Genomic DNA, 12,500 nt, shown 5'->3' on the forward strand with positions numbered 1-12,500 from the left:
GATCTGACAACATTAGGCAACTTTTCAGTGATAAATAGTAATGTAATAATTGAAAACCTTCAGAGTACTAAAGTGGCAGTAGCACAGTTCTCACAGGAAGCAAGATGTAACGGTGCATCGAACAGTAAGCTTGCTGTACCTGCCCTGATGGAGCAACTGTTGGCATTACAGCAGCAGCAGATCCATCAGTTGCAACTGATTGAACAAATTCGTCACCAAATATTATTGTTGGCTTCCCAAAATGCAGACATGCCAACATCTTCTAGTCCTTCTCAAGGTACTTTAAGAACATCTGCCAACCCCTTGTCCACATTAAGTTCCCATTTATCCCAGCAGCTGGCTGCAGCAGCTGGATTAGCACAAAGCCTTGCTAGTCAATCTGCCAGCATCAGTGGTGTGAAACAGCTACCCCCTATACAGCTACCTCAGAGCAACCCTGGCAACACTCTAATTCCATCCAGTAGTGGCTCTTCTCCAAATATTAACATATTGGCAGCAGCAGTTACAACACCATCCTCAGAAAAAGTGGCTTCAAGTATTGGTGGCTCACAGCTCAGCAGCCCACCAGTATCAGCATCATCTTCACCAGCTTTTGCAATAAGCAGTTTATTAAGTCCTGCATCTAATCCACTTCTACCTCAGCCCACCCCTAGTAACTCTGTTTTCTCCAGCCCCTTGTCCAATATTGGAACACCTGCAGAGGATTTAAACTCCTTGACTGCCTTGGCACAGCAAAGAAAAAGCAAGCCACCAAATGTAACTGCTTTTGAAGCTAAAAGTAATTCAGACGAGGCATTCTTTAAGCATAAATGCAGGTTCTGTGCTAAAGTGTTTGGGAGTGACAGTGCCTTGCAGATTCATTTGCGTTCTCACACTGGCGAGAGGCCATTTAAATGCAACATATGTGGAAACAGGTTCTCCACAAAGGGAAACTTAAAGGTCCATTTTCAGCGTCATAAAGAAAAGTACCCTCATATTCAAATGAATCCATACCCGGTGCCAGAGCATTTGGACAATATTCCTACAAGCACGGGTATTCCTTATGGGATGTCTATACCACCAGAGAAACCTGTCACGAGCTGGCTGGACAGCAAGCCAGTCCTTTCCACCCTGACAACTTCTGTTGGCCTGCCACTCCCACCAACGATTCCAAGCTTGACCCCATTCATCAAAACAGAGGAGCCTCAGCCGATTCCCATTAGCCATCCTTCTGCTAGCCCTCCCAACTCTGTCAAGAGTGACTCGGGAGCAGCTGATCCCACATCAAAAATTACCAATGGACTTTCTGATGAGGTTGAGGCTGGTGGTTTGCCTACCTCAAATGGTAAAATGGAAGAAAACCCTCAAAACACAAGCGCCATCACTAACATGAGCAGCTCTGTGAGCTCACCAGCAGCAGACTCGGGCTCTGGCAGTGTGGCCACTTTTACAAATCCACTGATGCCTCTAATGTCAGAGCAATTTAAGGCAAAGTTTCCATTTGGAGGACTACTGGATTCAACATCAGGATCCGAAACATCAAAGTTGCAACAATTGGTAGAAAACATTGACAAAAAGGCAACTGATCCTAATGAGTGCATCATTTGCCACCGAGTCCTCAGTTGCCAGAGTGCACTGAAAATGCATTATCGCACGCATACTGGTGAGAGGCCATTTAAATGTAAAATTTGTGGTCGTGCTTTTACTACTAAAGGCAATTTAAAGACTCATTACAGCGTCCACCGTGCCATGCCCCCTCTGAGGGTACAACATTCGTGTCCGATCTGCCAGAAAAAATTCACCAACGCTGTTGTGCTGCAGCAGCACATCCGAATGCACATGGGAGGGCAGATCCCCAACACTCCAGTGACAGAAAACTATCCTGAGTCAATGGAATCAGATACAGGATCTTTTGATGATAAGAATTTTGATGATATAGACAACTTCTCAGATGAGAACATGGAAGACTGTCCTGACAGCAGCGTGCCAGATACACCTAAATCTGCAGATGCATCACAAGACAGCTTGTCTTCTTCCCCTCTGCCTCTGGAAATGTCAAGTATTGCTGCTCTGGAAAATCAGATGAAGATGATCAATGCGGGACTGGCTGAACAACTTCAAGCAAGCTTAAAGTCAGTTGAAAATGGGTCAGTGGAAGGGGACGTTTTGACTAACGATTCGTCATCTGTTGGTGGTGATATGGAAAGCCAAAGTGCTGGAAGCCCTGCTGTCTCAGAGTCTACCTCTTCCATGCAGGCCTTGTCCCCATCCAACAGCACTACTGATTACCACAAGTCACCAAGTAATGAAGAGAAGCCAGTGAGAGCTTTACCAAGTGAATTTGCCAATGGTCTGTCTCCAACCCCAGCTAACAGTGGTGCTTTGGACTTGACATCTAGTAACACTGATAAAATGATTAAAGAAGAGTCTCTGAGTATGCTCTTTCCTTTTAGAGATCGAGGTAAATTTAAAAACACCGCATGTGACATTTGTGGCAAAACGTTTGCATGTCAGAGTGCCTTGGACATTCATTACAGAAGTCATACCAAAGAGAGACCATTTATTTGCACAGTTTGCAATCGTGGCTTTTCCACAAAGGGTAATTTGAAGCAGCATATGTTGACACATCAAATGCGAGATCTACCATCACAGCTCTTCGAGCCTAATTCCAGTATAGGCCCTAATCAGAACTCTTCGGTTATGCCTGCTAATTCACTGTCATCGCTCATAAAGACTGAGGTTAATGGCTTTGTGCACAGCTCTCCTCAGGATAGCAAAGAATCACCCTCTGGTCTAGTTGCTTCGGGGCCGCTGTCCTCCTCTGCCACGTCCCCTGTTCTCCTCCCTGCTCTCCCCAGAAGAACCCCCAAACAGCACTACTGCAACACGTGTGGGAAAACATTTTCTTCCTCCAGTGCTCTGCAGATCCATGAAAGGACACACACTGGTGAGAAACCTTTTGCCTGCACTATATGTGGAAGAGCATTCACAACAAAAGGCAATCTGAAGGTACTTTTTTCCTCTTGCTGTTCTTAGGTTTAATTTTCTCCTTTCTGGGGTTTTTTGATTTTTTACATCTGCTAATGTTGCCAGCACTGGTACCTTTGGGTATCTGTGGTGTGACAAACAGCGTAGTCAGCTCTGGTAGACCTAGATGGTCTCTAGTTGACTGCTTGTGTTGGCAGTCGGTCTGAAGTGTGAGCTTTTTTTGATGCTTAATTAAAATTCATCCACCAGCAAAGACTGTCTATGTAGAGTGTGAAACAGAACAGCCAAATGATGGTAAGGGGTACTAATTAACAGAGAAATGTGTTTTGTAACTCACACCTCTTTAAGAAGTGAAAGGCTCTTGAATGTGCTATTTTTCATAACTATCATGTAAGATGATGAATGTTTAAAGAAACTATTAACAGAATTCTGGAACTAATGGGCATTACTTTAATTGATTATATAACTAACATTTCCTACTGATATGTGTTTGAAAAAGCAAATATACTTAAGTTTTAGAACACCAGTTGAGCACTTTACTGTGTACATTTTTCTGTTGACAGAGCATTTCTCTAGAGGTTGCTGCCAGTGATGTGAGATGAATAATTACTTTCAGGCCATTCTGTCTATACATGAGGCTCTCCGATGAGCAATCAGTAAAGGATACTTTCTGCCTGTCTGAAAAGGACGTTTATAGGGTAAAGGGTGTCAAATACAATACTTACAATTGCAATGAAAGTGGACATAGCAATTCTAGCCCTGAAAGCAGCTATCTGCAATTGACAGAAAAACGTGAAGTCATTATAAACTAAATACATGTAATAAAAAAAAGAGTAACAAGCAATGCATTGTTCAGCAACAAACCAGGGTATTCTGGGTAATGGTGATGGGCTGATCCAGAAGAAGTTTATTTATTATTCCAGATGGGAAATGCAGCCCTGCATCCGCCACCTTTAGTGACGTTCATTATGTAACAAGACTGGACAGGTTCATGGACTGCTGCCTTCTCTGTGATCAAAATAAGTTTGAAATCCCTGTCAACCCCTATTTTTTTGTTTGTTTCTTTCTTCCTTTCTTTCTTTTCAGGTTCACATGGGCACCCACATGTGGAACAGTACTCCTGCAAGACGAGGCAGACGACTTTCTGTAGACGGTCCCATGACATTTCTAGGAGGCAATCCTGTAAAGTTCCCAGAAATGTTTCAGAAGGATTTGGCTGCACGGTCAGGGAATGGAGACCCCTCCAGCTTCTGGAACCAGTACGCAGCAGCACTCTCCAATGGCTTGGCCATGAAGACCAACGAGATCTCTGTCATCCAGAATGGTGGCATCCCTCTGGCACCAGGGGGCCTGGGAAACGGTGGCAGCTCTCCCATCAGTGGCTTGACAGGAAGCCTGGAGAAGCTCCAGAATTCAGAACCCAATGCACCTCTAGCTGGTCTGGAGAAAATGGCAAGCAATGAAAATGGGACAAACTTCCGTTTTACGCGTTTCGTGGAAGACAACAAAGAAATTGTAACAAATTAGAAAAAACTCCGTAAATAACATTCCTGCAAATAGTGCAACCTAGGGTTGTTTTTTTCAAGCTGCAGGCTACAACATTACAAACACTTTCTTTTGTACCATGTTTTACTTCTAGAGTTCTAAGAGAGCTTATTTATTAGTGATATAACCTTGCTTTGCAAACAAATGCAAGCATTAACTTTGGTCTCCTGTATTTTGAACTAAATACTAATCGACTAGAGTGCTGTAAACTTGCTGTAACATTTATGGCAGTTGCAAGTCTGTTCTGCTAGGTGATCTTATTCTGGCATTAACTTATTTTCTATATCCAGTTTAACATGAACTCTGGTACTGATGAGATGCCTCAGTGATGCATTAGATCTCTAATAAAAATCTGTGTATAAATGTACACTTTGATCCTGCTGGAAATTTTGTCAGCAAACACATTGTTTAATTTTTCCAAACAGAATTGAGAAAAGGACTGAGGGAATATAGACTGAACAGTGTGGGTCCTTTACACAGCTCAGTTTTTTGATTTTTATTATAAAATTAAAACCGCTTTAATTTTTGTAGGTTTAACATTTTCTGTTTTGAACTGTTATTTGTATTGTGCTTTTTACTTGAGTTGTCTTAAATGTTAATACATTTCTGTACAGTAATAAGCACGCAGATTATTAGAGAAGATACTGAAGTGTTGTTTTGGTAGTTGAAACTGAGACATAACATTTTGCCTTGTAGGTATATTCATTATAGAAAACGTGCTGGACTTTCACAATGCTGCTAAGTATGGCATCTTGAACAACTTCTGTGGACAACTGTAGATGCTCCTGTATATATGAGAAGACATCACTTTCATTAAAATGTACATATGTTCCTTACAAGACCAAGCCCCACTCCCTGACCAAGGGAACAAGTATAGTGTTTGTTTATTTTGTATTAGGTACTGGGGAGGGGGGCAGGGGGAACCTTGGACTGTTACATGCACTTTCTCGGAAAGCTGAAAGGAAAAGAGGTCCAGTTTCTTTAACATTTAATACTTACTAACAGCAGAGATACTGTAATTTTACTCGAGTAATCAAATACATTTTTGCAACAGATAAAATTTGCTGTCTCTGTGTTTTTAAAGTGTACCTGTATTTAGTAATCACTTTGTATTATTTAGCCTTTCCCTTGGTTGACATGAACTGTCCAGGTTGTATGTGTGTGTTTATATTTGTAAGTATGGGTATACATATATGTATCGCATATTAATTGCTAGTATATTTTTCATACCCTCTGATAGTGGGAAATTTCTCCTTAACTATTCAACTCTTCCTCATAAAACTGTAGATATTTTGACATTTTTGATTTCTTTATTAAAAAAAAAAAATAATTAATGCTGCTAGCAAACACCTTATTGAGCCTACGTAAGTTTCCTTTGGAGGAAATAATTTATCACGTTTAAGGCTTGATTTGGTTCAAATGCTTTATATTTGATATTAATTTTATTCTATGAGATTGTACGTTTGTGGCATGCTTACGCTGCTATATCTGTGTTAAGATGTCCACTTGCAAGCCTCCATATCTTATATGGGGTTTATAAAGTGATTGTTTAAAAAAAAAAAAGGAAAAAAAAAATTGCTTTGGCCTTGCACATGATTTGGCTTCCCTTATGCACCTGCAACGATCATTAACCTGAACAGGAGTTTAGGGAAACAGAATTCAGCCTAACGTTTTCACCCAGTTGCATTTTATCTCCTCACGTTATTATTTATGAAAAAACCGGTTTGTCTGCCTTCAAAAAAAAAACAAACCACCCAAACACAAACCCACCACCAAAACGACAGGAATTGACTGGATTTGTGTTCATGTGAATAAGTCTTTTTAATTTCTTTTTTTCTTTTAACAGTTCCAAAATTTCAGGTAATTTTTGTGGTGGGGGTTTAATATCAGTGTGGGGAGTGTTGCTTGCCTTTTAAAAACAAGAAATTACTTTGCTCTTCCCCCTAGTAGCTTGAGTTGTAAATTAGGTATCATAGAGGACTTAACACTGAAAAGCTGGGGTGAGAAATACTTTTCTTGAGGACTTTTACCCTTCATACGATGATGAATCCTTAGTAAAGTATTAACGCTGTAGTCTGAATACCTCTTGGACTTCATGTCTTTAGAACTTCTTCCTGTTCGAATGTCATTAATGATATGCATTTTTGTTAACATGTAAGTTGTATACCAGAGCCAACTGGCTTGTCAATGTGAATATTTAAGAATTTCAAGTCACCTTTTGGTCTCAGAAAAAGGCAAATTAAACGGATTTTGATGATTTTATCAATGAAATACTAACTAACTCTCCTTTTAAACTGAGTTTAGATTTGTGCAACAGAAAAGCAAGGAAGGGTTAGGAAATCCCAGTGCTCTGGGTGGGTTTCCTTTAAGCGGCTGACTTTCATTAATGGTTTTAACCCCAGCTTTCGGACCCTCTCCTCACTTAAAGCGAGGTCTTTGGCTTCCGAGGACCCTTAACCCCTACCAGACAACGGGCAGGGGTCCGGCCCGTGCTGCCCGCGGCTGGGTTCTGCATGTACTCGGCAGTTTTCAGAGAGAAGGCACTGTCAGTTTCACTCCTCGCGCACGGCCGGGGTCCCGCCGGCAACTGAGTCCCACGCGCCTGCGGGTGGAGCGGCTGGCGCACGCGGGCGGCCGTTAGGTCCCTGCCCTGCCCTGCCCTGCCCCGCCCTGCTGAGGAGATGCCGGGGAGGCGGGCATCGAGAAGCATACAGGAGCTGCCCCGGTGCCCGAGGGGCTGTGTTTCCTCACCGACGGTTAAGTACCCCACTCCTCTCCCCTCCCTTTCATCCTCCCCGTAAGGGCGACAGACCCTTTTCCGCCCCCACCCTTTCGAAGCGTTTCCCCGGGGACCCCGCCCCGGGGACGGGGGCTGTGGTGAGCAGGGCTGCTCGGGACACCTCGGGCCGCCCGCCTGACTGTGAGAGTGCGCGCGGCTGGGCTGCCGTGCCCCTAGTAAGCCAGTGCACTGCCCTGCTGGTTTGCTGCTGTGTTTCACTTTGTGCTTCCCTCGTTACGGTCTGCGAAGGTGGGTGCTGGGGTGGAGGGGGGAACCAGTCGGCCCCATGCCTCCCGCTGCACTGGACTTGGCGGAGGCTGCCTGGGCTGCTATTCCCGCAGAGGGGGTTCCGTTGCTTTTTATGTGCCGCCCCTAAAGGGAACCGCGGTCCGGGCCCCTGCAGAACCCAGGGATGTCTCGTCAAGCAAGGGTGCTGAGGCCGTGCCCGGCGGGGTGCAGTCCGGGTCTCCCCGCCCCGTCAGGCGGAGCGGCTGGCTCGTCGCCTGCAGCCGGAGAAGGGGAGGGGGGAAGAATAATTTGCTCTGGAAATGCGGAATGCTAAATTTCCCGTTACTTGACACCAGACCGTGGGGACCGGGGGAAGTTACCTCTCCCCAGAGCTGTCCTCTGGCAAACGCACAAAGGTGCCCGCGTCGCCTCGCAGCTGGGCGCCGCGCTACCTCGCTGCAATTACCCAGCGCAGGATTTCCTATTCACAGACACTGAATTAATCCTTTTTCAAGAACAGATTTTTTTTTTTCTTCTTTATAGTTTTGTTTGCGCGGCCGAGTTTTATTCATTAGCAACAAAGTTTTCTTCCTTGGTTTCCCTCCCCACCCCCTTCTTCTCGCCCATCACAATTTTATCATCGACTAAAAGCACGGTGGGGTGGGTTTTTCTTCTTCGCGCCGACAGTCGTTTAGCATTCATTTAATCAGCCCAAGTAATTTTCTTCACCCAGAAACAGACGACATTCATTTAGAAATTGGGCTAATACCGTGCGAAATGTCCCTATTCGGGAAGAGCCCACGGTGGCGCCCGGCCCGTACCGACTGCGGGGCTGCCCATCCCGCTTGGGGGCTTTGGTAGCAGAGGGCAGTTTGGGGGTTTGCGCGAATACCGCAGGGAGGGGAGGAAGCGGGTACGTTTCGCGACCGAAGGAGAGGAGCTTGGGGGCGAGGCGTTCGCCCGGCCGCTAAGCAGGACTCCCAGCCCGCCCGTCATACCCCGGCTGCGGAGCAGCCTGGCTGGTGGTCGCTCCGCTTTCATGGGACAAACTGGAGAAGTAGCGGGGTAGACGGAATGAAAGGCTGAAAAGGGCGTGGAAGGCTAAACAAAAGGACCCTCTATACGAGCAGAATGGGGAGAGAAGAGTCAGGGAAGCACATCTGATGGGTAGGAGAGAGAGAACTCGGGGCAGCACATCTGATGGGTAGGAAGGAGGCTTCTCTATTGGTGAGGCAACGGTGAGAAGGGAAGTGGAACAGCAAATAGCCTGGCTTATTTTGTGTGCTGATGACGGCCAAATCCAAAGCCCTTTTCTCCGGAAAAAAAAAAAGATGAATTTCGGTGCTTCTACCTAGGCTCGACTGTAGTTTGAGATTTAGGGACAGATTGCAAGCCCTTCCTGGTTCAGCAATCAACAAATCTCTTCAGCCTTGCTGTCGAAAGAATATTTGCTGACCATCAAAAAGCAACAATTGCTGCTTGGTTTGACTTTTTATTTGGGGCATAATTCCTGCTTTTGGGAGTCCTGAAGTCACAAGCTACCTGACTGCATCTTTGCAAGAGGGGGCCTGTTTTACTTGACAGGAAAAGATGTGACATTGTAGTGTGACACTTTCCCCCCTCCCTCCTGTCTCACTGCCAGTCTTCAGAACTCCAGTTTTATCTCTGGGATTTTTAAAAATCAAAATAACATTTTTAAAATGTGGTTTCTTTCTCTCATGAATATGAGTTGACAGAAGGTAAAATAATGTTTTGCCACTAAGTGGGTACAGTTATTTAAACAAGCTGGAAGCAATGTGTCTTTGACTTGAAATGTAATGACTTAAAAATTTCACATATGATACAGTCTCATATAAATTCCGGTCTCTAGATAAAAAGGAAGAGGAGTAGAGCCTTGGAAATATTAATTTTAATGGGAAAGGACACAAATAATTGGAAAATAGGCAACTTTAACTGAGAAAAATATTAATGACAGCTGCATTTATGTTAGGTTTCCTGATTTGTATTTCTGGTTTTTTAACATCCAGGTTATAGTTAATATCAGAATAGCTGCCCTGAGCCCATCTCTCTGTCACTACTGGCAGTAGTCTAGCAGATACCTGGAAGATTGCAAGTGCATGGTGATGACTACTTGGGAAGATCTTGTTCGAGGGACATTGGATTTGGAAGGCCCTGAACCACAATGCCGAGGCTGAAATATTTACAGGTAAGTGAGGTGTAAGCATGGCAGTGATTCAAATTGAATTTCTGGCTCAAATTATCTTACAGTTTTGTCTTACCACAGGTCTCTTTCTTTGGTTTCCATTTTATCTTCTGTTTTTCTTTAGACGTGTACTTTTGAATCTAAATTTCTTAAGAGGCAAAATCTCCCAGTGATATGAGAAGAGTAGAGTGATATGAGAGCAGTAGAGTAAGAACAGGAGAGCAGGCAGGAGCAGTTTTCTTTAGTGCTCAAGTTTGTCTAGTGCTGAGGGAGTTGGTGAATATCATGCACTCAAGGGTAGACAACATTCTCTGCCGTGCCCACGTGGTGGGTGGGGCCAGCATAGCTGACTCTCAGCCTATGGTATGCCTTTGAGAATACCTACTGGAGAACTGTAGAGTAAGGAAGTGATGTCATCTTTTTTATAGAAGTTAACTAATTAACCCAAATTGCAGACTCCTTAACTTTCAGAAGTTACTGTCATTTCTGGAAAGCAGTATTAATTCTGTTAGTTGGGGACCAAAAGTACATCCATGTCCACATCTGTGTTAGACATTGTCACCAGTGCTAATAAGGAAGGTTCTCACTTGAATGATCAGCCTTGAAACTTCTGGTGTCATTTCATTTCAAGTAAGGAGTCGTTCCATGTTAGCAGACATTCACGTAATCTATATAGACAGCTCTCTTGACAATGGTAGTGCTGAAATGCAAAGGTCTATTTTCATTGTTTAAAGGTCTTAAAAATGCAGCATCACAATGTCAGATGGGTGTAGCAGAAGCCCTGCAGCACCTGGCATCAGGTGGTGTGACACGAGCAGTATTCGGATTTGAATATGGAAAGCAAAAAATTGAGAGGTCTGACACACTGACATGGATTTAACCCAGTTGGTCACTACTTTCTGTCTTGTCCCCATGAAAAGTAACTCAAAGCAGAGTCAGTGAGACCAACAAGATGAACAATGTTGAGAAAAGCAGTACTTTGAAAGCTTTCTTTAGCAGTGAATTGCTTTTCATTGGGATTTTTAAAAGTCAGTTAATAAATAGTGCAGCTAATACTTGTTTCATATGTTAGGTAACTAAGTAGATAATTGTGTTCAGTGCTAAATATGCATTCACATGAGCTCCTATCTTTCTCTTAGCTAGAGGATCCAGAGAGAATAGATTTAAAATGTTTGTGTCTGTTTACTTGTCTATGCTGAATACTGAGTCCTCTTGGCAATTTCTGTCAGCGCTGCTGCTGAGAATGAGGCTGTTGTGATGGTTGGATCAGTAGTTAGCTCAGTTATGGGGATCCCTTAATACCAGCATAGACCTCTGGTGCTGATACATGTAAACTATTATAACCCTCTGCTTAAGTCAGCTCAGTTTATATTGGATTCTAACATTGAAGAATGTCTGAGTGCTGCACAGACAATTTCTGTCACAGTGTCTGTGGCTCTTTAAGGTGTTAGTGTCTTTCCCTTTCAGTCTAAATGTTTGTTTCTGTCCAGTGAGATTTCCTCCCCTGCTCCATATTTGAATGGGTGGAATCAATTGCATAAGGAATCCTTATTGATATCACTGCAAAGACAGCAGTTTCTTATTTGGTGAATAAGACCATAAGATAAGGAAGTGTCCAAAATATAGCAGAGAGGTTTGGAAGGCTTAAGGAGATCATCTTACGAAAGGAGACTGAAGTCAGGCAGAATTCATAAAGCTACAGCTTGTTTGAGCCAGAATTTCATGAGATATTTACCTTCCAAACCAAGACTCCTGAAGGGCCCACTGTCTACAAAATGAGCTTAGCTTAAAATGTCACTGAAGGCATTTTTAAGATAGTATGTTTAACTTTGCGTTGGAGGGAGAACACTCCATAATTTGTCCTATTGTGACAGAGCAAAGCTATAACAGCTTAAAACACCAAGGCTATTACTTCAGCAGTCTCCTTACTGATGTTAGATAGTCACCTAGAGTCACTTTTCTTGCTTGACCTATACAAAAAAGTAAATTGGGCTCCTGTGTTCTCTCCTGGATTTGAAGAAGTTATTAAACCACCTCTCTTTTTCCAAAGCTGTATGCATTCATGCTGGTATCCTCAATAAAGCTGGGACACAAACAAGAAAAGCAAACAAACCAGTCACAATAGCATTCAATGCACTTAAACTTTGAGGAAATGAAAATCAATATTTGTCACATGGAGGGAAAAGGTAAAATGGACTGAGGAAAAATGTCGAGCTTTCTTAAAAGCTATTAGTGCAAATGAAAATTTGACAGCAATACTGAAATTTAATTCCTGCATCAGTGCTGTTTGAGCACATGATTTTGTTGTTGTCATTTTCACCCTGTATTTACTGATGCATGCACTAGCTTGATGCACACACACTCCTTTACTCTTTGTGCTGCTGAATGGAATTTATTACATTTTAACTGTTTGTGGTTTGAAGCTGTGGAAGCTTATGTAAATGTTTTGCTTGTGCTTAAAGTGTCAGGGGCTACTTTAGGAATTTCATCCCTGTCTTTAGGTACATGCCACCTTCAGGCAAGTTGCTCAAGTCTCTTGATGCACTTTATCAAATAATGCTAGCAATAATTCCTTACCTTTCAATTTTTGTTTATTTCAGCTATCTAGATAGGAAGCTCTTCAGACTGGTCTTTTACTATGTATAACACACATAGCTACTCTCTTGGAATATAAATGGTTGTAAAATATCCAGCTATTTGAATTTCATCATCTATCAGAACACCTGGAAGTGCTCTGCTTGTAGCTCAGTACAATATTGTCCACTTATTAGATGAAGT

General features: G+C 43.1%; 1 protein-coding gene across 2 annotated transcripts in view; it reads left to right on the forward strand.

Annotated features, from left to right (window-relative positions):
* SALL1 (spalt like transcription factor 1) overlaps positions 1–6,783 on the forward strand; it is a 23,331-nt gene extending 16,548 nt beyond the window's left edge. For both annotated transcript variants that reach the window (XM_068150538.1, XM_068150539.1), the window contains 2 exons: positions 1–2,988; positions 4,054–6,783. The exon at positions 1–2,988 is cut by the window's left edge and continues 425 nt beyond it. In XM_068150538.1, coding sequence (XP_068006639.1) covers positions 1–2,988; positions 4,054–4,494 — 3,429 coding nt within the window. In that variant the 3' untranslated portion in view covers positions 4,495–6,783. The remainder of the gene's footprint in view (positions 2,989–4,053) is intronic.
* Positions 6,784–12,500: the final 5,717 nt, after the last annotated feature.

The sequence above is a fragment of the Melanerpes formicivorus genome, unplaced genomic scaffold (assembly GCF_026170545.1).
Source record: "Melanerpes formicivorus ecotype bairdi unplaced genomic scaffold, bMelFor1.0.p_v2 SCAF_20, whole genome shotgun sequence".
NCBI classification, from domain to species: Eukaryota; Metazoa; Chordata; class Aves; order Piciformes; family Picidae; genus Melanerpes; species Melanerpes formicivorus.